Source organism: Azolla caroliniana, unplaced genomic scaffold (assembly GCF_043228905.1).
Source record: "Azolla caroliniana isolate FFs.n. ecotype wild unplaced genomic scaffold, voAzoCaro1.0.p SCAF_10, whole genome shotgun sequence".
Taxonomy (NCBI): domain Eukaryota; kingdom Viridiplantae; phylum Streptophyta; class Polypodiopsida; order Salviniales; family Salviniaceae; genus Azolla; species Azolla caroliniana.
The window spans coordinates 16,710,387-16,735,017 of NW_028230445.1; the positions used below are offsets into that span (position 1 = coordinate 16,710,387).

Consider the following 24,631-nt stretch of genomic DNA (forward strand, 5'->3'; position numbering starts at 1 on the left):
ACTTCCTATTTCCTAATACTATTTCTTTGTAATCACCTCTTGCATTCACCATTGCAATCACTTTTTGTAAACCTTATTTTTAAGGGAAAGGGGGGCATTTGTGTACAAGTGATGAGAGTAGTCCATCATGTACACTTTTGCCCTTAACAATTTGATAATCTAAGCATTACAATTTGATACAATCCAAAACATTACTTTCTACAAATGTTCATCCAAAGCCAATCCACACAAGTTTCTTTTACAATCACAATAAGCACCCTCAAGCCTTAATCACAACATTCATTAGTGAAGTTCTTGAACATCAAGAGCACTACTTACTTTCACATGTATAATGTGAAAATGCAATACATTCAGTCACATAGGTCATATTTGACCTCAAAAGGTGGTGCATTCAAGTTGTTACATCATATTTCAGACATTGATTAGAAACGAAAATATAGTGTTTTGCCACCTTAGATAAACCCCACCCTTACCTAAAATTGATTAGTTTTGACAAACCCCCTTTGGCACTAATGAGAATACTTCTGTACTATATAAGATTTAGTATTGATGTATTGTCATTGTAGGTACATTCAGTTTGACAGCTTTTAAGAAAGAATTAAACAAAGACAAAATTTGGTACACTGTCAACTTGGTAAGTTCTGGAAGGCTATACTTATAAGTTATGATCAAATCCAACGTAGACAATTGTAGTTCAGTGTTGAACACAATATTCATGCATTTTAACCGAAAAAATCAAAAGCCTTGCAAAGAACACTAAGGATCCATGCTGATTCAGGCTGTTCATACAATTCTTCTACATTTATTCCCTTCTCTTCCTGTATTATTTATCATACCCTGTTCACCGACAACTACAAATTTATTAAATTCAAGAATTCTGAACCCCAAGAACATTTAAAATAATGTTAATGGAAATCCAAAACATGGAAATTTTAAAAGCAGATGTTAGAGCTGTAGAAATGAATACAATAATGGGAACTTCACAATTCATTTCAAAAAACCATGGCATCAACAATACAGAGCCTTTCAACTGTCACTTCATTGGCAATGAAAGATATAATGATTAGACCAAAATTAATGAACTAAGATCCTAAAGAAAATCACAAACTAGTTGAAGCTGTAGCTATATCTATCTACCTACTAAGTGATCAACATTAGATAAACGATTTGTGCTCTTATCAAAGAATAATACACCATTGAAATTTGTGTCGAGAATAGAGAGCACTTTTTTGTCCTCTAGTATGCACTTTCAGCATTTAGTCCCCTTCAATACTACCCACATTTTGCCTGTCCTTTCTGCTACCAACATTTAAGCTCAACCTTAAGCTGAAAAGCAGCATTTTCATTGATCATTTACTAAGCATTGAGATTGAATAACAAGCATTTCAAGCAGCAAGCATTTTCTTTTTGCTATTTCGAATGTGATTCAGGACTACCATCTCCGTAAGATACCAAGCTCGGATGACGAGATCCACCTGGAGGAGAATTATTGTTTTTCTTCAAAGGTATATCAGATTTAGCTTTAGAAACTCCTCTTTCAACAGGTGATAGGCTTCCAGAAACTGATTTTGATGGAGATCTTGAATGAGAACTACTAAGACTTCTTTTACCTCTAGACACGTTACTATTATCTCCATCTACTTCTCTGGAATGGCTTCTAATGGAGCTTGGTCGAGAATGATTTCGAGCTTTAGGAGTAAGGCTCCGACTACGACTACTATTGCTGATGCTTCTGCTCCGACTGAGGCTATATTTTCTCTTGCTTCGACGCCGACGACCAATAGGACTAATAGATCGCGAGATACTCCGGCTTCTGCTTGGACTTCTCCTGTACCTAGCCAATTCCTCAAGATATATTATAACCATATTGCTTGATCTTTTATCATATTGATTAACCTTTCATATTCGACCATGTAAATGAACTTTTCATGTTGATATAATCTTTTTGATGATATAGTTTAATATATTCTCTTAGATAATATTGATTAACCTCCTGCCGTTTATGTTAAGAATCAAGATCCAATCACATCAATTAATCTCTGATCATAATCTTGATCTTTAAACATACTACGGATCTTTAGAACTTTGAATCACTAAATACATCTCTCTTGAGGACACAGAGACCTTAATAAAGTTCTGGTCCCCAATCTAATGGTAGGGATTTCAGAAATATTATGGTATGTCTCTTTCTTAAAAGAAAGAAAAAGTGAGAGGGATCTTAATGGAGTTCTAATTCGCAAATCTGGGAGTAGGGAATTAAGAAATGTTAATGACATTTTTTATATCTGAGAATCAGAAGCATATTATTTGAGGCCAAAGTACCTACATAGATGATCTGCATGAAATTTACAGTTTTTACTGAAATTATAGCAACAAATAACGCAGGGTGATCGGCTCAAGAATAAATTTCATTAGAATTTGTTTACCTTGGAGGAGATCTTCTTCTTGGAGGAGTCCTATACCGCCTAGGTGTTCTGTCTCTATAGCTCCTATAAGCAGGGCTAAATAAAACATAAAAGCATATGTAAGGGAATAAAAAACGAATTATTCTTCAACTACTAAAGGTATGCATGAAGACAAAGGTAAAACAAATCAATGTCACTAATACATGGCTAGAAAACAAAAACAGAACTCTAACAATTAACAGGTATTTCCTTATAAGTCTGACAAATAGAAACATGTCATTCTTCAATCAGTAATGATTAATTCTGTTGGAGAAGGAAATATGTGGACACATAATCAAAGAGTGGGAAAATACCGATCACGATCTCGATCAATCGGCAGCCTGGCACTATATCGATCACTGTAGCGATATGAACGAGCAGGAGGTGGAGACCTTTCTGCAGAAGGTGTGCGATAACGACGAGCATGCGAATACTGTTCACTGAAACCTCTACCTCTCCTTACTCTCTTCAATGAACCTTCAGGACTGCGAGTTATGCTTCTTGGTCTTGCACTAATAACACGAGATGGAGAGTTCTTCTTATCTACTATTGGGCTTATGCTTCGGCTTTTTGAACGTGATATGCTTCTAGAAGACAGTCTTTTCTCAGGACTCGAACTTAGACTCCTGCTCAAGCTCCCACTTATACTCCTTGTTCCTCTTTTAAGGCTCCTGCTTCGACTCCTATGTTAATAAATACAGAGACTTAATAGTGGATAGCAATTAACTAGTTTCAAAATTTATTTGTTTATAATTATGCCTATATATGATGGATCCTACATATATAAAACAATTTATGTTGGTGTCTTAACAGCTAGTTTCTCAATTTATGTTGGTCTTTAAGTTGGAAGAACACACCCTATCGATGTTGGTTTATATCAGCTCCTACACATATAGCATGCCAAGATTTGTGCTGGAGTGTGAATAGCTAGTTCTCAATTTATGTTTCTCTTTTAGGGTTGGAACATGCCTATATGTGTTTGTTTATGTTGGCTCCTACATACAAGATGCCAGGATTTATGCTGGAGCATAAATATCTGACTAGCCTCTCAATTTATATTGATCTCTAAGTTAGAACATAATATAAAAGATGCCAAGTTTTATTTATGCTGTAGTATGAATGACTAGATAGTCACTCAAATTAGATTCATCTTAAAACATACTTGTATATGTAGTTTTATCTTTGTTTATGTTTGGTTCCTAAATATAGCATGCCAAGTTGTATGGTGTAGCATGAATTGCTAGTTTCAATTAAGTTTGGACATCAAACATACATGTAAATGTAGTCTAGTCTGAACAAAAGATTCTTTAAGTTGGAGGATATATATATATATATATATTGAAGTTGTGATAACTAGTTACGACATTAATTAGACAATCCAATGAGGTCTAATTGGAAAATTTATGCTTCACCTCCTACAGTGAAACTTAACACAGTGCTATGAATACCCAGTTTCTTTCAGTTAAATGATTAATTAGATCAGATGCAGAACCATGTTTTAGTTTAAATAACTAGTTTTCTAAGCTAGCATATTAGTTAACACAGAAAATGGATTCTAATTGGAATTATAGTATGGTTTTTATGCAGACGATTTTATGATTCATATTTAAGCAGGAGTAGTAAATATAGAAAGAATATAGTCTGAATAATTAGTTCCTTGAGCTGCAACATCCCACAAGAGTTTAGTTGCTTTTTGAACTTTAAGAGCATCAATCAATCAAATTTCTCTCCTTTTTATGTAAATGTGGAACTTCCTATTTAGATGAGTTATTTTCTCGCATTTTTATTGTACAAGGCTAGAACTCAAAAAATATTTTGTATTTTCAATTTAATTATGCCACTAAATCTTTGTTTTTGGGTTTGCAAATTACTATATATGTTACTACTGCACAGAACATGCCAAATTTTATATTGGGATGTATAGAACAAGTACTTTAATCTACATGATTAATTATACAAGTAAATGGAGTTTGAAAATGTAGTTACATAATTCAGAACATTAGATAGACTAGAAAATGGATCAATATAAAAACCTGGATCGACTTCTTCCTTCGCTTGGTTCAGGAGATGGACTATCTTTCGTATGTTTGGGAGATGGGCTCTTCATTTTCACAGGTGAGGGGCTCCTTTTGAAAATAGGTGATGGAGTACTTTTGTTTCTCAGTGGTGATACACTTTTCTTGTTTTGTACAACCAACCTTGCTGGTGATCTGCTTCTCTTGTTTCTTACAGGTGATGGGCTCTTCTTGGTTATTATGGGCGATGGGCTCTTGTTTCCGACAGGTGATGGGATCCTCTTGTTTCTTACTGGTGATAAACTCTTCTTGTTTCGTACTAATGGTGAGCTCTTCTTGTTTCGAATTATCATTCTCACTGGTGATCTGTTCTTCTTTGTTGTTACTGGTGATGGACTCTTCTCAGTTCTTACTGGCGATGGGCTCTTCCTTCTTATAGGCGATGGGCTCTTCCTTCTGGGAGCCTCAATTTGCATAGCCTCCTGCGTTTCCTCTCTAATTTCACCATTATCTTCATCCTGAGAAACTTTAGCTATACATTCATCACTGATTTCTTTCATACTCCCCTCTCTAACGTCCTGCTTTTTAGCAATCAACAACTCTTTCTCTGGTAATTTTTCTTTTCCTGCAAAAATAACTCTTTTAATCACTGCCAAAAATATTGAACAAGCCGACTATGTAACTTGAATAATCGTGTATCACACATCTGAAAATATTAAACAACGTACACATAGAAATAAAGAGATGCTGTTACTGTTCCCTCACCAGTATCTACAGGGACTCGTGAAGGCAATCTTCCAGCAGATTTTTTATGTTTTTTTGCACCGTTTTGTTTACTACTATCGCTATGAGTGTCGGATTCAGAATCGCTCTCACTATCACTTGTACTATCAGAATAAACATCACTATCATCACTGTCATAACTATCCGAACTCCTGCTATGAGAACATATAATACAGTCAGTTAAAAGAACATTCACAAAACTATCTAGCACCAAAAATGTTTATATAGACACATATTACCTGTATCTTCTTCTATATTTTCTTTCCCTCCTGCTTCGCCTTCTGCTCTTACGCTTGTCTCTCTTTCTTTTTGAGTGTTTCCTCTTTGTTCTTCGAGAGGACTTTCTTTTGCGGCGTCTTCGATCATTTTCAGTGGAAGAACTGAGCTCTGAAGAGGAGTCAGAGTCAGAGCTGCTTTCAGAACTCTCATCACTTGATTCAGAGTCATAACTATCAGAATCAGATTCATAATGTCTCCTTCTTTTCTTGCTACGTTCTCTTGTAGACCTCCTATGTCTTTTCTTTCTCTTATGTCTATCCTCTTCGCTTGAATCTACCACTTTCGCTTTCTTTTTCCCTTTCTTTTTCTCTAATATTGAAGTGAAATAGTTTATTTCAGAATATTAATCCCATCATCATACATTATGAATCATTTTGCCCTTACCATTTTCAATTACTCCATTTGATTTTCCTCGAGATACCTCTCCACTACTCAAAACTTTGATAGGCTTGTCAGGCCTATCCCTCTCTCCTGTGGGACATTGCTCGATTTTGTTCAACACATCCATTCCATCTACCACTTTCCCAAATACAACATGCTTCCTGCCAATATAAATGCCACCAAAATTTCCTTTAACAGCCTACACCCACAATGTTATGTGAATCCACATAGCACTAATCAAAAAAGTGCAAAATTACACAGTTCAGAGATAGCTCAAACGTAAAATTAAAAAGCTATGCATTCATAGGATTCACACATACAAATAGGGAAATTAATGGGTCATATTCTAAATGTATGCAAACAAGTATTAGCCTCACCCCATCACTTAGGTCATGTGAATGACGATATGTATATGTCTTGCTGTCCTACAAAAAATTATAACAATACAGACTAGTCAAACAACTAACAAATATTCAAAGGCGACCTGTTCTGCCCCAGAATATAAATCTTATTTTTGGGGGATACACAGACAGTATATTATACCAGTCACCAAAAACCAGAGAAGAGGCTTCTTTGTAGCACTAGAGCAACACCCTGATTTGCAAGCTTATGTTAACATCATACAGGTGGGTAAGGATATAAAACACAAAGGAAATATTAAATCAAGCTGCGTTGTTTACCCATCAAGATGTGGAGCTGGTGCAAATGTAACAAAGAACTGAGAACCATTTGTATTAGGACCAGCATTAGCCATTGACAGAACACCTCTTTCAGAATGAGTGAATTGAAAGTTCTCATCTGCAATACAATAAGCATCAAGTTTAAGCAGGTTCTCTAATAAGCATACTGAAATATAAATGAATATCTATACCGGCAAATTTTCCACCGTAAATGCTTTCACCCCCAGTTCCTACAGTTTAAAGTAAACATAATTAGACAAAGAAGACTTTCTTTGTCATTTAAAATTCAAAATACCCATTATTAGCCCATATTGACACAGGTAAGACATAGTGCTTACCATCCTTCTTTGAGAAATCGCCACCCTGTAATATAAGACATTATTAAGTTCTCAGCAATTATGAACTGAGCTTAAATAAAACATAGAATTAACAAAGAATGTACTTGTGCCATGAATCCCTTGATGACACGGTGGAAGACAGTTCCTTTGTAATGCAAAGGCTTCTTTGTGTTTCGTCCAATGCCCTTTTCGCCTAATCATAGAGAAAGCATAGAGACATTATAAAAGCATAAACTTGCAATATACATTGTCCACAGTTGCATATATTTTCACAAAAAATAAAGAATAGATATATAAATTGGAGCCAAATTTCAAATAAAATATTTTAGTTACCTGTACAATTACCCTAATTCCAACTAACATCTGTATCATGGAACCAAATATAACATAGTTATAAGGATGTGAACCAGCATCCTCAACTTCATTCATGCACACAAAACGTGTTGAAAGATATTTAAGACACAGTGATGAATATAGAATCCATTGAACCACCACTCTTGACTTTTTTTGTTCCTAAACAGTACTAAGACAGTACCCTATTTAAAAAAATTGTGCCAGTGACATAGCTAATTTTGGCTTCTCTCAAAGTTAGAGGATATCTCACCATCTATAGATCACAAAAATAAATGTGTTCAGAAAGTTCAGTCTTACAGTTGGGTCAATCTGAATTCAAATACCTGTGCAAAGAGCCCGAAAATTTTCGACTGTAATCGGAACAGCATCTGCAAAAAGCTGAAAGAATCCAATCGATAATATTCAGGATGCAGCTTAACAGACAAATAATAACAACGTTGAGAAAGAAGGTACCTCCATCACAATTCTTCCAATTGGTTTTCCACCTATTGCTATATCAAAAAACACTCTAGGATTTTCATTTGCCTTGACCAACTTTTCAGCTTTCACAACTTTTTCAGGATTCATCTTCAGGTTGTTTGAATATGTCAATATACTGCATACGATTTAAACAACAAGGAGTGACTCCTAGCTCAGCCATATATAAATCATGTATTTTCAAGCTCGTACCTACACTTGCAGTTCTAACAACATCCGTGTTGCTAACTTGTTCCAAGACCATGATCAAGAAGCAATTATATATGTGTGTATGTATATCAGAGGAAAGAATGGAAGCAGGAAAACCACAAAGAAGAGAATTGAATAAGTCCTGATAGTGAAGAAGAATATATCACGTTGAACTTGCCTTAGGATGAGAACTAAGAGGTAAAAATCTATAAAAGAGAAGCATCAAAAAAGAAAAACATGACAAAGCCACTGATGTCATATGAATGTCGTGGGAAGAAGAGAAGCAGACAACAGAATAAAACAGAGTTTTGCTGCAGAACACAGCTCTCATGTAGTAAACATGAGTGGATTAGAGAAATTCTTTTTATAAAGGAAATTTTTGGAAAGAAGGCAGAAGAATAAAGCAATATGGTATTTTGCTACAGAATTGAGAAAAACATTTTGAAAAATTGAAGCATTTATATCCAATTATGTATTACAATAAAAACAAAAAACAACTGCGATCAGCTATGACAAGGATAAGAAAAATGGACAAAATGCAGTTCACATTATCTTTCGAATCAAATGGATGCGGAGGAAAAAATTTATTGCAGAATTCAGGAAACTCTTCAACAGGAAGTTCTTTTGATCAAAAGGATTTTACAGGATTGGTAAAACAAAGATTAGCCCATGGAATACTAAAACTAGAATTTTTGCTCAGAATTTCGATATGATAACGCCCTACCTAAGCACAGTCTCAAAAAATTTATATCGCAATCAGACAAAACTATAGAAATAGATAAGAGTCAGAAATCCAAAGGTATATCCACGTAGATGAAAGAATTCTAAAGAGTGGACCAGAACAAACAAAAGCCCCCGCAATTTGAGAGAATCCATCTGGACACACGTGATTAGAAACATACAAATATGATTCAGCTAGATTCCTGGAAGTTAAGGTAAAACGACAAAACTGTTGAGCTCTAAACCAGAAGAATCCATGGAAATATGATTGAGCGGAAAAGCCGAAACAGGAATGTTTCTGCAGAATTTGGCAGAGATCTTCATGTTAAACATGAACAAGCCAAAAGAAATAGAATGTCTCCATGTAAGCACATGGAAAGAAAATATATCAGAGATTCAGAATACCAAACACTATAATTTCCCAAAACTCGGAAGGACTAAGGGCAAAGAAAACTTCAAGGATGGGAATGGGAGCAGAAATTCCAAAGTAGGAAAAGAAAACATTTCCGCAGGATTCACGGTTACTTGACGGCATCCAATCGATCAAAGAGAAAAAGAAATACAAGAGAGAAAGGGAGCGCAGTAAACCTAGAAATAAATTGGTTTCATCGTTCCTGCAGGATCCGAGGAACTCTAGACGAAAGTAAACCAACGAAAAGCAAAAAGTGAAACTCAAATCCGAAATAAAGGGTCTGCAAAAAGGAAACGATCTATCGATGTCAAGAAGGATCGAGCATTTCAAGATGAAGAAAGAAAAGCAGGAAAAGGGGAGCAAAAGCGGAGATGAATGAGAGATCAGATCCGCATGGAAAGAAAGGAGAAGGAAGGAAGATTTACCAGGAGCAACTCCGACAGAGATGAAGAACGAGGACCAGAAGAGGAATGGAAAGCAAGGGGGAGGAGCTGGCCGGTGAAACAACTTCCTCTGCAAGCAGCGAAGATGGAAGAAGATGGAAGAAAGGACTTTCTGGTTTCCTTCCTTCGTTCCGCTCGCCTGCTCTGCAAACCCTAACCCTAAATTCGCTGCAGAAACCTGCGGGAGGGGGAGCAGCAAAATCTGGAGATCATAATAAATTACAGTTTAATTTTTATGCGACGATAAATAGATAAATAAAGCAAAACCCTAAGGCGCCGGGGGTACCGCACGGGAATTCTCAAAAACCTAGGGGCAGGGGTATTCCGGTAATTATCGATCATTTGTGGTTGTGTGAAGTATGTACATAACAATCGGCAACGGTTCGGTTCGGTTCGGTTTTGAGATGGTCCAAACCGAACCGGTTTGGAACCGAACCATTTAACATTTTTGAAACCTCAATCGAACCGAACCACGAAACCGTTAAACCGAACCGTTAAACAATTACAAATCGTTAAACCATTAAACCGTAAAAACCGTGGTTTCGTGGGCTGGTTTCGGTTTTCAACATAGGTCAAATTTTTAATTTTTAATTTTTAATTTTTTTAAATTTATAATATTTCATTTTTTAAAATTTTTAAAATTTTTAAGATATTTACTAAAATGTGAGAATAAGGTCTAAAAATAAAAAGATTGTTTAAAAATAGTTTTTAAATTTTTTTACAAATTATTAATAATAATAATAATAATAAATTTTTAAAAAAACCATTTAACAGTTTAAACCACGGTTTCTAGCTGTTAAAACCAAACCAAACCGTTGAAACCATTAAACCGCGATTTCGCGGTTCGGTTTGACCCTCTCTCTCTCTCTCTCTCTCTCTCTCTCTCTCTCTCTCCAACTCACTCACACAACACATACTATATGTCTTAATCTATTATGCTACACAAAATTAGCATCCTGGTGGTCATTACTCAATGGAAGTATTCCTCTAAAGATTCGACATTCTGTATGTGGACAACATTTGATAAGGTTGTGGCAAATTGCATCATCTCTTTTTGAATGGGCGCCATCAAGTGATCGAGAATATTATAATTCATTACAAAATGAATTGCTTGTTTCTTCTCGAGTGTTGTTTTGGCATGGGAAAGAGAAGTTGAGATCTCAATTCAATCATTTATTTCGATTGGGGATTGTACATTTAGAAGATGTGGTTGATAATAAATCTCAAAGGTTGTCGGATTTTGAAGATGCCTAGTGATGGTTATGTATTCCCCCAAATTATGGATTTATTTGGGAGAAATTACAACCTATGCCATTGTTGCAAGGATCTTTGCGGCCATTGAAAACAAATTTTGCAGATGGTACACGCTTGTTATAGGTCACTACAAATATATTGTATCATCATGCGATGACATCATTATCTTGGCTATCTCCTAAAGTAGCGAAGTTGTGGAATGTATGTAAGTCATATGCAAGGTGGTGAAAAATATTACAACGTAGTTGGCATTCCCATCTACCATTTCGTGCAAAGGTATTCATATGGAGAGTCATGATTGGTGGGCTCCCATTAGGTTCAGTCTTAAAGAGACGAGGACTGGGGTCCAGTACTTGTTTCTTTTGCACCGTTCCATTGGAGGGTTCAAACCGAAGCGTTGCGGATTGTTATATGTACATACATATATTGTATTATGAATGCACTAGGGAGATTCCATTCCCAACATAGGTACTTGAGTACATTAGGTTATTGAATGCTCTAGTGAGATTCCATTCCCCGTGTGCACCTTGCCAATGAATGGTACACATGCCACAAGCCCATGACTCACACCTTGAGTCATGGGTGACTTCTCCATCCATCGAGAAGACTTAGAAGCCCACGACTCTTATCATGCATCATGGGAGCCTCTTCTCTACCCGTCAAGGTAGTGTGTTGTAGTTCCAATCACTGAACCACTCAACACATCGGATGGGTTACCATTTCCCCCCTTTTTGAAGAAGACGTCCCTGTCCCCTCTTCGTTTCATCTTGGAGGCCATCCTTCGTCATGGGGATCGGCCAAACCAAAATGGACCTAATAGGCTCTACCTTTGCCAATGGAAAGGCAAACCCACGGAAGAGAATTCATGGCAACAAGGCGCAACCTTGTGGCAAATTGAAGATATGGTTAATGCATTACATGCATGCCTTGTACCCTCACATGCATTGTATGCATGGGGGCACCTATAAAAGGAGTGAAAGGGGAAAAGAGGAGAGGCAATCAGGAAATCAAGAGAAAGTAAGAAATCAAATAATTTATCAAGTAAAGAAGCTAGCCCATTTGGGCAAGTGTCTTGTCTCTTGGAGTTGAAGTCGAGAGTTCAAATCAAGAGTCGGTAGATAAAAGTTTCTTTTTGCTATCAAGCATTGTAAAGTCGGTAAAATCATGTTTTCTTAATATAAATCATGTTCATATCATATACTTCTTAAATCATACATTGTCTCTATCTTTTATCTATACTCGTCTCTCTCTCACACACATTACTTTTTCTAACATCAACGCACAAGCCTTATAAAATATATAACCAACTCCTTTTAACCTTAGTCCCTGCGACTTCGCCGCACGAACCACAACTACCCCGACACTGCTATGTAGAGGTATTGGGACCAATCCTTTTGGTCCAAGCTCACATAATGGCGAAGATAATCCTCCAAGATTTGATTAGTCCTCTCCGTTTGGCCATCTATTTGTGGGTGATCGGAACTACTAAACTTGAGGTTAGTACCCATCAAAGTGAAAAGTGTGGACCAAAATTTACCGGTGAAGCGACTGTCACGATCACTAATTATCTCTCTTGGGAGCCCATGGTATTTGAACACATTCGCAAAGAAAAGTTTCGCCACATACTCAACATTCACGGGGCTTTCGTAGGCCACAAAGTGAGGATACTTCGTAAATCAATCCATGACGACAAAGATAGGTCCTGTGTAGTTTTGGCTTTCCGGCAAACTTATGATGAAGTCCATGTTAAGGGATTGCCATGGTTGATTTGGGATGCTTAATGGTTGAAGCAATCCAGCGGGCTTGCATCTTTCAGCTTTGTCTTGTTGGCACACTTGGCATCCTCTCACATAGGCTTGAACTTCTTTGTCCATGTGTGGCCAAAAGTACATATGAGTCAACATTTCCATGGTTTTATCCCCACCAAGGTGTTCGGCCCACAATGTGTCATGACACTCGTACATTACTTCTTTCCTCGCTAATTGAGGTACATAAAGTCTTTGTTGCTTGAAGTAGATCACCCCATCTTTGAGAGATAGATGGGCCACCTTTTCACCATTAGCAAAGGAACAAAGGCACTTTTGTGCATATTCATCACCATGATACGCACTCTTGAGGGTTGGCAACATATTAGTATCCACCACCACATGCATGACCATCAAATGGGCTCTTCGACTAAGAGCATCAACTACCACATTTCGCTTTTTGGACTTGTACTTGAGTTCAAAATCATAACTGGCAAGGAAGTCTTGCCACCGAGCTTGCTTTGCGGTGAGTTTCAGTTGTGAAACAAAGTACGTTGATGTGATGTTATCCGTGTGGATGGTGAAGTGCCTCCCCATCAAGCAATGTCTCCATGTACGAAGAGAATGGACGATGGCCACCATCTCCTTTTCATGTGTGGGGTATCACGTCTCTCGATCCATGAGATTCTTGCTCTCAAAGGCCACCGGCCTTCCTTCTTGCATGAGCACTCCACCCATGGCATAATCAGATGCATCCGTATGAAGCAAAAAGGGCTTGTCAAAGTCGGGTAGTGCCAAACATGGCGCTATGGACAATGCCTCTTTTAAGGCATCAAAAGCACAAGCACACTTATCACACCAAAACCATTTTTTCCCACTTTTAGTAAGGTTAGAGAGAGAGGAGTAGAGAGACAAGCAAAACCATCAATAAACATACAATAGAAGGAAGCTAAACCAAGGAAATAATGGACATCCGTTACTGAACGTGGTGTAGGCCATTCCTTGATTGCATGAAGCTTTTCCTCTTCGAGTTGTAGCTCACCGCGAGCTATTTTGAAGTTGAGGAAGTACACTACTTCCACACCAAAGTCGCACATGGGTTTCTTCACATATAGGTGGTTCTCCCTTAATCTTTAGAGAGTCATTTCAACATCCTTCAAGTGTTGTTCCCAAGTAGGGCTAAAGACAAGCAAGTCATCAAGGTAGACCACAATGCATTTGTCAAGCTCCGATCCAAACACTTGATTCATGAGTGTGCTAAAGGTTGCTACTACATTGGTTAAGCCCATCGACATTACAAGCCATTCATATGAGCCATAGCAAGTTTGCATGGCGGTTTTCTTTGCATCACCTTCGGCGATCCTCACTTGATAGTATCCTGAACGAAGATCCATCTTGGTGAAGTATCGTGCCTTCCCAAGTTGATCAAACATCTTTCGAAGATTAGGAAGAGGGTTGCGATTCTTGATGGGGAGCTTGTTCAACACTCGATAATCGACTCACATTCTCAAGTTTCCATCATTCTTCGTGATGAAGAGCACTAGTGCACCATAAGGAGATCTAGAAGGGCGTATGAATCCCGCCTCTAGTAGCTCATTGAGTTGACGCTTTAACTCCGTATTCTTGGCAATGCTTAGGCGATAAAGCTTCTTCACAAGAGGAGTGCCCCCCGGCACCACCTCGATGCGATGATCAACCTCCCTTTTTGGGGCCAACTCCTTTAGTAAAGCGTTTGGCATGAAATCTTGAAACCTATCTAACAAAACCATATTGTTAGGATGAATGTCCTTTACGGACAAGGGATTGCCATGATCATTGGTATCCTTAAAAATAGCGGTTCTCATAAGGCAACCCTTTTGGGCTACCTTCTTGAGTTGCATGGAGGAGAGATTTTTTGGGAGGGGGTTGGGGCGAGAGGAAGAAGCTTTTACAACATGAAGTTTATCTTTCATAAATAGATTATAGAACTTGCACAAGCCCACAAGCTTTGGCGAGGGTTAGCTTCATGAACTTACAAGACGCACTCGTATCCACCATCGCTTGACACAAATGACCATCAATTAGAGCGCTAACATAAAGTAATAAATGCTCACTCTTTACCTCAAGAACCGCACACAAACACTTGATGTGGCCCATGGTTTGATTGTTCACGTCATCGTTCAAAGCCTTAACAAGCGAGTGGAGTTGGCCCTTGAAGGGGCAATCTCTTGCAAAATGGTTACCCTGGAAAATGAAGCACTCAAGCTTCCTTTTCACGGTAGCATCCTTGGGCTTGAAAGGATTCACACTCGTAGTCTTCTCGGGATGAAACTTCTTTGCAACATTTTTGCCATAATTAGGGGGCGAGATCCACCTCCTTGTGAATTAGAAGCCGCCTTCTTGAAGGAACGAGCATTGTGTGCCTTCAAATTTGGAGGACCCCTCTTTTCTTTGCCTTTGACATCGGAGGAGCCACCTTGAGAATGCCAATCGGTGAGACGATCCACTGCTTCATATGCGGCTGCAAGAGTTGTTGCATTTTGTCGGCAAAGCTCGTTTTGAGCCCACTCCTTCAACCAGTTTGTAAATGCAAAGAAACAATCTTGTTCTCCCATGGACCGAATTTGTAACATAAGAGCACGAAAGGATTTAATATAATCCTTGATATGGCCCGTGTGATGAAGTAGGTAAAGTTATTGTCGAGTCTTCCACTCGGAATTAGAAGGAAGAAATTGTTTGTTGAGAGCTTCAATCAATTCTTCCCACATGTTCACGGGCATGTGCCCCTTTCGTTGAACGCTATCATTGATGAAGTTGCGCCACTATAGCTTAGCACTGTTAATGGGTGGGGGTGAAGCCAAGAATGGCTCCACCCCCCTCCCAAGGGGGGTTACACGTGAGGGGGAGAGAGAGAGAGAAGGAAAGAGAAAACAATGAGACACAAAATGAGAGGGGAAAACTCTATTGCAATACATGCCCCGTAAGGGGTTTATATAGTACATCAAAATGTAACGGTTACATAATATAACCATTACAAATAAGACCGTTACACATGCACATAAATGTGCATGTGTTCATACACATACTCATCCTCACACACTCATATACATTACACATACACAACAACCACATTATCGTGTTCCACCCTTAGACCGCCCCGTACACTCCTACGGGTAACAAGCATCTCCAGCCAAGAAGGTGGAGCAATAGAAGACATAGTCTGCCTCATTGAGGATACAGGTAACTAGAAAAAATTGCTCACAATCCCAAATGAAGTTCTCTAAAACTTGGGCATCTTGAGCTCCATTGTAGCTTTTGGGTTCACAAGGCTTCACACGTGGAACTTCATCGACGCGTCGGGCCGCTTCTTTTCCCACGTCATTCTCGGCACAAGACTCCTTGGCAAATAGGCGCACCAACTCCTCATTAGTGTCGGCGAGACGAGCACTAAGGTCCCTGACTGTAGAGTAAGATTGCCAACTTCACTTTCGAGTAAGGCAATTCTCGTCTCAAGTTCCTTAACATGTAGACAAAGGTTTCAGGGATAATTTATAGGAACCTCCTCCGAGGTCGACGACACATTCGCCGGGTTGGAAGTAACGGAGGCATTGGGAGCCGTTTCCATGGTTGCTGCATCCATATTTTCTAGCACAACCATTACTAAAATTAGTACTTCAAGAAGGTTATTTAAAAGAACACAGTTACCTTCAAATTCATGATTCCCGCAAGTCACAAACGTAATCATAACGAGTTCGCTCTGGTACCACGTAACACCACCAAAAAATTGTGATGAGGGTGGATCGTCATTCAGTTCAGACTCGCGTGTCGACACTCCGCTTCTACAGGAATCAATGACTAGGCGAGAGAATTTGGATACGTTGAACCTCTGCCCAACCACCCTTTGTTTAGCTTAAGTAGAAGATCCATCTTCATTCTCTTGTATGTCCCCCCATATAGTACTTGAGTACCTTATATTCATTATAAGGTATTGAGTACACTCTAGGGAGATTCCATTCCTCACATAGGCATTAGATTATTGAATGCATTACGGAGATTCCATTCCCAACATAGGTACTTGAGTACATTAGGTTATTGAATGCACTAGGGAGATTCCATTCTCAACATAGGTACTTGAGTACATTAGGTTATTGAATGCTCTAGGGAGATTCCATTCTCCGTGTGCACCATGGCAATGGTACACATGCCACAAGCCCGTGCCTCACACCTTGAGTCATGGGCGTCCCATCCATCGAGAAGACTTAGAAGCTCAATACTCTTACCCCGAGGTGGTGTGTTGTAGTTCCAATCACGGAACCCCTCAACACATCGGATGTGTTACAAAAACTTGTCAAAAACTCGTAGTGACCATTTCAACCTAAGGGAAATCATAACATCAACAGATTTCTTATACACATTGGGCCTATAACCAATATCCTCGATTTGTAAATGTTATACCAAAGGTTGTGATATTATTTCCATTAGAAGGTATACCAAAATATTTCTTGTATACATTGGGCTTATAACACATATTCTAGGGTTGGAAATAATATCCCAACGAATATCATATTATTTCTATTACAAGGAACATCCACTAGAATGTGTTTGTCTTGGACCTTGGGGGTATAACATAAGTGTAGGGCTTTCTCAAGCTCAATGCATATCAATTGAAGTTGTTGAGGATTGTGTAGGTTTTGAAAACTCTGGTCTCAACAAGGGCAAGATATCCATATGTGATATTCTCTTGAATCTGAACAACTTCCTCAATGCTAATAAAGTATCCATAGGGTTTCCCTTATGTTTTCGAGCATCTAAATTGACCAGTTGTTTGAAGAGCTCTCACCATCCACTTATCTATTCTTGTGTCATTCAATTGCCCAAATCCCACATCATCAAACTAACCATTATGAGTTAGATGGCATTCATCCTCAATAAAGTCTTAATCCATGAAAATGTTGGAGTTGTAAAGAGGTTCACAAATTGCCCTATAAAGGACAATATTCCAACCTCACATTCTCATCCAAAATGAATTGATCATATGAAGTGGTATTGAATATCTATATTCGTTATCCATCCATGGAAGACCAAATTCTTTGCAATAGTAATGCAAGTTTCATTGTCTCATGTTATCTACATCAAGGTCCTCTTAGATTTCCACTAGGTGTTCTAAACCACACTCCATGTCTAAGCAAACTTTACATAGTATCCAGATTTGATGATAATGTCAATCCATTTCTTTCATTGGAGCAATTGGCTTTTCATTATTGGTGCCCTTATTACAAACACACTCTTTTGCCATTACTCTTGCTTTGCATTGATCTAGGAACCCATTAACCTTGTCTTTGGCGCTCATAGTTCAATTCATCCTAATGACCTTGTTGTCTTGAGTATCAACCAAGCATGAAGCTTGGTTGTTTGAAATACTATATAATTCTAATTTCATATACTTTTCCCACCTAGATGTTTCATTACCACTTGCAAGAATGTAGTTGGGCAAGGAGAAATTATATCTACTCTTTATAGGAAATTAATCTCATGCAAAAATTTCTCTAGAACCTTTGAAATTATTTGCCCAATGATAATTAGGCACCATTTACATCAATAGGAAATATGGTTCACACCTTTTTGTTCAAAAGGTAAGAAGGGTGCAATGGCAAAGCTACACCTTAGATACAAAAAATAAAAAGTCAATAAAATGGATGGAGTAACAAAATGTGCTTTGAGAAAAATTCTTCAATAAACACTTGGCCAGAAGATTATACTACAAATTATGCCTTTGAAATGTCTACCATTCCATATGATGGTGTTCATCAAAAGATTGACCCAATCACACCAATTGCATGCCGAGGTGAGAAAAACAACTCCCTTGGGGGTGCCCAAGCAACTTCATGACCATAATGACCATTTGTTCTTAAACCCCAAACGCTTTCCTTAGTATTTGATGGGTCCTTTCAAGCTTCCCTCTACAAACTGTGACACAATACTTGATTAAATATGATAAAAATGAGAATATTAACTAGTATAATGAACATTTGACCATGATTTTTTCATGAGTTGGCCTAGTGGATTTAGGATTCCCTAGAAGGCATATGCTGGAGTGAGGGTGGGGGTTCAAGCCCCATCAATGCTTAGTATACACTTATTTCTTAGTTCAACTTGGCAATCACTAAAAGAGAATTTTGTACAAGTAAAACAAAAAGAATAAAATAAAATAGACAAAAATAAAGAAATCATATTTGATCTGGCCACCTGTCTGACTATAGGATTGGTTGTTGAATCGAACTCGGATGTTGTGCCCTCCCAAAGAATCCTCCCCTCGTGGAGAAAAAGAAGCCTTTTATTACATAGAGAAAACAAAATATGACACTTCAGAATAAGAAGTTCTGAGGTTACATTGGAATATTAGAAGAAACATGGAAAGGTGAAAATGTCAATAATACCCCTAAGCTAACTTTTTAATTAGCAGAATACCACTCGGTTTATGGCCTGAATACCCCCAAGGTTTAAAAAACTTACCAGGATATCACCTCAACCCTCCATAAATATACAAAAATCTTAGGAGTAATATCACTTGGTTTACAAAAATGACCAGAGCACCCCCTCTATATTGGTAAATATACAAAATCTTAGGAGTATATATCTGGTAAATATACAAAACCTTAGGGATATTCCAGTAAATATGCACAAATTTAGGATATTCTGCAATATTCCAGGAAATATGTTTATATATATACCAAGTTTTCAGGAAGCATGCTGGTTAAATATGCAAAAAACGTTAGGGTGTGAAAGGAGACATGTTAAAATATAGAGAACCTGTCCACAGCTCTCCTGATTGTACTATGTTGGTGAGTGACTACAACATAGGAAGCAATTTTTCCAGGTTTTTCCCTTCCATCTTGACCATTTATATGTACGGAACGAATAAGATCTTCCACAACCGTCGATGCGATGGGATCAAGTCCAGCTGTTGGTTCATCGTACATGACAACCTCAAAATTCACACCATCATCATCATGTTATTATTTATTATCGTGCAAAAAAAAAAAAGACTTACATCTACGAATTCTCTAACCCCAACAAGTACACATAAAAATTTACCCGAAGTAATCACTAATTAAGAAATGATTATTGGTGAGAAACTAACAATGACATGAGGCTGTGCAATGAATATCCGACATGACGGCTAACAACGAAAAATGTTAGATGAAGGTGATTCTTAGCAACTACATCTCTCAACACACATGCACACAAAAAAGAAACATTGACAAGGCGATATTAAAGGCTGTCAAGGTTATGCATTTCTGATTGTCCAAAAACAGATAGGTGATAGAAAAAAGGTGAAAAAAACAAACCAAATGTTAAATAAAAATCATTGCAGAATTAAAGAGATTGAAAGAAAAGACAATGCATACAAAATACTTTTCATATAGAAAACATATACAGCACAAGATTGATCTAAAGTGACTGCTATATAATGCTTTCAACATATTTGTTTTTACAATAATTCTTACTTCAAGTTCTTTCTCTGTATTGCTGCCATCCGAAATGATGGCACGAGCGAGTGCAACACGTTTCTTCATACCACCTGACAATTCAGAAGGATACCGATTCTCCACTCCCTTCAATGAATAATATTAGAAAACAAAAACAAAAGAGAAAAATAAGTTTTTGTGTATCCTCATACTTGTAAACATAATATTTTCTACCTTAGCATTTCTTGTGTATCAATTCATGAAAGTTGCCTCTATCATTGTACATTTTTTGTTTTTATAGTTAGAATTCTCCAACATTCTTATATGTTATCAATGTTCTTTATGGAAAAATGGTTCCTCATGCAATCTCTTTTTTAGATGCTTAAAGAAAGCATATAATGTTTTCTTTTTGTGACAAGAGAACTCTACGAAAAAAAATTCTTTATTTAGACAAAATTTAAACTAAAATCAAACATTAAATCAATAAATATATCAATTATACACGCAAAAAAACTCCTTTCCCCTATATAGATATTTTATTTTTAAAAAAACTGTTAGGATAAAAGCATACTTTCAAGCCAACAGCAGCTAGACTCTCTGCAACAAGCTCCGATATTTTTTCCTGTGATAATGTAGAATGCTCGTATCTATAACAATTTTTTAGAAAAAGGAAAAGGAAAGCAGATAAGATCACTAACATAGCTTTCAAAATATGAATTACCATTTTATTTTATTTCATAAACCACCGTTAAAACAAATAGCGACATTTTCTTACAACATGAAACCGACATTCTCTTGAACTGTAAGAGAATCAAACAAAGCTGCACTTTGAAAGACCTGAAACAATAGTAAGAAATAATATCAGGATGCATTATTCAGAAAAGATTCAATAAAATGCAAATAAAAAAGGAAGAGAAATAAGGATAAAAAGGATTATTTTTTCACCAAACTAGGGAATATTTATTATTATTATTTATATCCTTCTATAACCAATAAATAAGTGCTTTATGTGAGTTTAAAAGCTCTCAAAATCCAATGGTAACTCCACAAAGGCACAAGACAGGAAAGATATAATCAGAAATAATTCATCCATACCAAGCCTATGCGAAGACCTAGAGAACCTTCATCACTTATCAACCCAGTTCTCTTTTTGCCACATATATAGACTTCCCCCTGCCAAATAATAATAATTGTCAAGTTGACACAGTAGTTAAAAGTATATTTTTTGCATCTAGTTATACAAAAGGAATCCATCAACATTTCGTGGATTTTTTTGGTTTAATAATAACGATAATCAGAACAGAAAGAAGAGCAAACCTTATCAGGCGAAAGCAATCCTGCCATTATGCGCAGAATTGTAGATTTCCCTGTACCAGAAGGTCCAATGATGCCGACAGCCTCACCATGATAAATCTTGTAGAGAAGGCAACAGTATTTTCAGCACTTATATAAATAGTTAGAAACATAATGAAAATCCTCCTAAAAAAGAAATACAAATGATCCATGGAAACTTGAAAATTCATGCGGTAGCAAAGCCATGTAGTAATCCTATATGCGAAATAACTTTTGCTGTCAAGGCTGTGCGAACATAATTACATAGATTGAGGGACACCTCACCTCACTGAATAGAAGTGATAGCTACTTGATTAAAACTTGAGCGTTATCCAAGTTCTTTGTTATCTTTGTTTAATACAATATTCTATCTTTGGGTTTCTCTTCCTCTCTTGTAATCTATTTAAGTATTCTATTTTCTGCCACTCTCACTCGAGCATACTCTGATCTTGTTGATATAACTAGCTAGCAGTGCTGATTCCAACAACTGCCAAGTTTGAAGCGTTAGATCTTATTTATAAAGTTCCAAACATTGCATTCAAGAATTGCCATCAGTCCAAACTTACATCACTACCTGGAGAAAAAAATCTTACCCAGTGTCAACATCCAAGGACTCTCATGAGAGCTCAAGGTGTGATAATCATGCATGTAAAGGAAAAGCAAGGTGCATCAAGACCCATGCTAGAATCATATATAAACACTAATATAAAAAAATCATTATTGATTAGTGTCTTTACCTTGAAGTTAGCACCTTTTAAAACCTCTTTTCTTCCAAATGATTTATAAACATTCCGGCATTCAATCAAAACATGAGAACTCAGATTGCGTTCTTCTGAAGGAGTTGCATCACTTTCATCCCAATCTGAATAATGCTGCCGATACGATAATCAGGCAAGTCAGCAAATTTAAAAACAAAAACAATTATATCAAACATTAAAACTGATATCACAACAATTGTTTCCTACCCCTTTACTTTTGAGCAAATAGTCTTGCATCTTCAATGACTCTAAAGTATCCTCACAGATTTTCCTCATGCAAACCAGCCTAGGCCATCAAGACTAAATATCACACCTATTCCGTTCCTAACCCGTTAAACTCTCATCACACAATATTTTCAATCTAAAATGACTTCAAGGAAGTAGCCTACAAACTTCCATAATACGTGACAATATAGACCATTTAATATGACAAATTATTATGTTCCCAGCCCATTAGAAGTAATATCGCATTGTCATCGTGTTCATATCACATCAAAAGTAGAATACCACCACAATTGGGCTCCTATCCAATAAAAAAGTAAATATCATCATCATTCTGCTCCTATCCTAACATTCATACCATTAAATATAATATGTCTACCATTATGGTCATATCCCATTACAAGTATATATCACGCATAAGACACAACGTCACAACCATCGCATCCCTACCCCATTCACACTATTACCATTACCATGGGTCTAACAGATCACTAAGTATCATATTGATTGTATGCCTACCTAATTAGAAACGATATCATAACCATTTTGTTTTTACTGCTTTACAATCAAATATCACAAACCATCGTGTTCTTATCTCATTAAGAGTACAAATCGCAGTCAGTGGTATTCCTACCCCATTAGAGATAATATAGCCATCATTGTGTTCCTCTCATTAAGAGTACAAATCGCAATCAGTGGTATTCCTACCCCATTAGAGATAATATAGCCATCATTGTGGACCTCTCCCAATAAAATCATTATTGATGTAATCATACGTCATTAAAAAAGTAAACTTCGTTACACTGGTAATCCTGTCTCATTTAATTTAAAATATGTTGCAACCGACTATATTCCTATACCCTCAAAATTAAAAGTTACTAAAATTACCGAACAGAGAATCTAAATAAAAAGAATCAATTAGCAAGGAAAGAAGTATTCCTATCACATTATAGTTAAATATCCCGGCCAAAATCAAACTACAAGCATTTGAGAACTTTGTTCATATAAAAAATTTAGAAAGAATGAAGTTTGCACAACCCACATACAATGAGGAAATAAATTATTTAGGTACCTTGATAACCAAAGGCGAACGTGGATTTTCTTGTCTAGTTGTTGAGAGGTTAGAAGAGGAACAAGAACAAGAACAAGCAGAAGCTGAATGACGCTTTGTTAGATCCTCATGAGGGGCCAACTTTATGAAACCCAGACGGTTGTTTCGATTTGATAGGATGGTAGATGATGGCAACAAATTGTGTAGAAACAAAGCATGAGACGAAGATGACGATGATGAAGGCGAAGGCGAAGGAAAATTTAGGGCAGTTCTCTGTACAGGGTCCATGGAGAAAAATTAGGATACAGGAAATCTGAGCATTTTCTCCATGTAGATATATGATTTTTTTTTTTTCTGATGTGGGTCCTCCTCCACCTCCTCTTCGGCCTCGTCCTTTCTGTGTTTTCGTATGGATTAGATTGGAAAGACTCTCTTTCTTCACTGACACAATATATGGATGGAAAAGAAGGAATTAAGCTCTCTGTGGGTGAGGAGAGCTCATTTATGAGGATTTGAGCTCACACCCTATCTCCTCCCAAAAGAAATGACTCTTCTCTCATATCAATGAACTTGCATTATTATGTACATATGTACATATTGTTGAATTACATTCTTGTTGGTAGGAATTGGCAACAGCTCGGCTCAAGCCTAAACCGAACCGTTAACCGTTTTCACATGGTGTGGACGTTTGGTTTGGTTTGGTTTAGGCTTCAACTTCCTTAACCAGTTTGAGCTCCGTTTGGGATGGCTCGGGACGAACCATACCGATTTGGGCCAAACCGTCTAGCCTTCACCTGTTTTGGAACCGGTTCGATTCAAGTTTGGAAACTCCCAAACCGGTTAAAGGCTTAAGCGTTTTGGTTCAGACAAGGCTAAACCAGTTAAGTCAAAACCGAACTGTTGCCCCAGTTCCTACTTGTTGGCTAGTTCCACTTGTGGCACACACTCGAAATCAACCTAAATGGACACAACAAATCGATGCAAATGGGAACATCTCCGAGAAAGATTGGGGGGTCTATAGTACCTACCTTCCTATCTCCTACTTCCTTTGGAAAAGTAAAAAGTGTTTTTCCTTTCGTAAACCACCCAAGGACATGGCTCTTAGGTATTCACTCGTTGCTCCAAGCTTTCGAGTTTATAGAGAGAGGGCTATCATGTTCCCACCATTTATCCCATCTCTTCTTATTCACCTCAAAAAGCTCTATGCCAACACCTTTGGCCCAATGGATGAGACAAAGGCTATTCTTGAGTTCTCTCACCTATTGGATCGAGTCAAATTAGCCGAAACTTTCAAAAACCCTTGGTC

The 24,631-nt window shown here is 37.4% G+C and overlaps 2 protein-coding genes across 3 annotated transcripts; both read right to left on the reverse strand.

The window, feature by feature from the left end:
- Window positions 1–969: 969 nt before the first annotated feature.
- LOC147859223 (uncharacterized) lies at window positions 970–7,869 on the reverse strand. 2 transcript variants are annotated; one of them, XM_087326408.1, is made up of 13 exons: window positions 7,728–7,869; window positions 7,598–7,652; window positions 7,025–7,113; window positions 6,921–6,945; window positions 6,774–6,812; window positions 6,583–6,700; window positions 5,906–6,063; window positions 5,482–5,830; window positions 5,225–5,394; window positions 4,478–5,084; window positions 2,759–3,127; window positions 2,427–2,501; window positions 970–1,834 (listed from the first exon to the last, which is right to left on the reverse strand). In XM_087326408.1, exons 1-13 carry the CDS (start codon window positions 7,839–7,841, stop codon window positions 1,411–1,413), a joined length of 2,592 nt encoding a protein of 863 aa, XP_087182534.1. In that variant the 5' UTR covers window positions 7,842–7,869; the 3' UTR covers window positions 970–1,410. The 2 variants fall into 2 exon arrangements, with proteins under 2 accessions (XP_087182534.1, XP_087182535.1); XM_087326409.1 differs by lacking the exons at window positions 6,774–6,812; window positions 6,921–6,945; window positions 7,025–7,113; window positions 7,598–7,652; window positions 7,728–7,869 and adding an exon at window positions 6,280–6,322 and having other exon boundaries at window positions 6,583–6,679.
- A 10,154-nt stretch (window positions 7,870–18,023) lies between these two features.
- Window positions 18,024–23,742, reverse strand: ABCI13 (non-intrinsic ABC protein 11). The gene is made up of 10 exons (XM_087325893.1): window positions 23,347–23,742; window positions 22,032–22,166; window positions 21,280–21,375; window positions 21,058–21,135; window positions 20,738–20,799; window positions 20,534–20,609; window positions 20,002–20,109; window positions 19,304–19,479; window positions 18,740–18,824; window positions 18,024–18,460 (listed from the first exon to the last, which is right to left on the reverse strand). The coding sequence occupies exons 1-10, from the start codon at window positions 23,611–23,613 to the stop codon at window positions 18,422–18,424; spliced, it is 1,122 nt and encodes a 373-aa protein (XP_087182019.1). The 5' UTR covers window positions 23,614–23,742; the 3' UTR covers window positions 18,024–18,421.
- Between the last annotated feature and the right edge of the window lie 889 nt (window positions 23,743–24,631).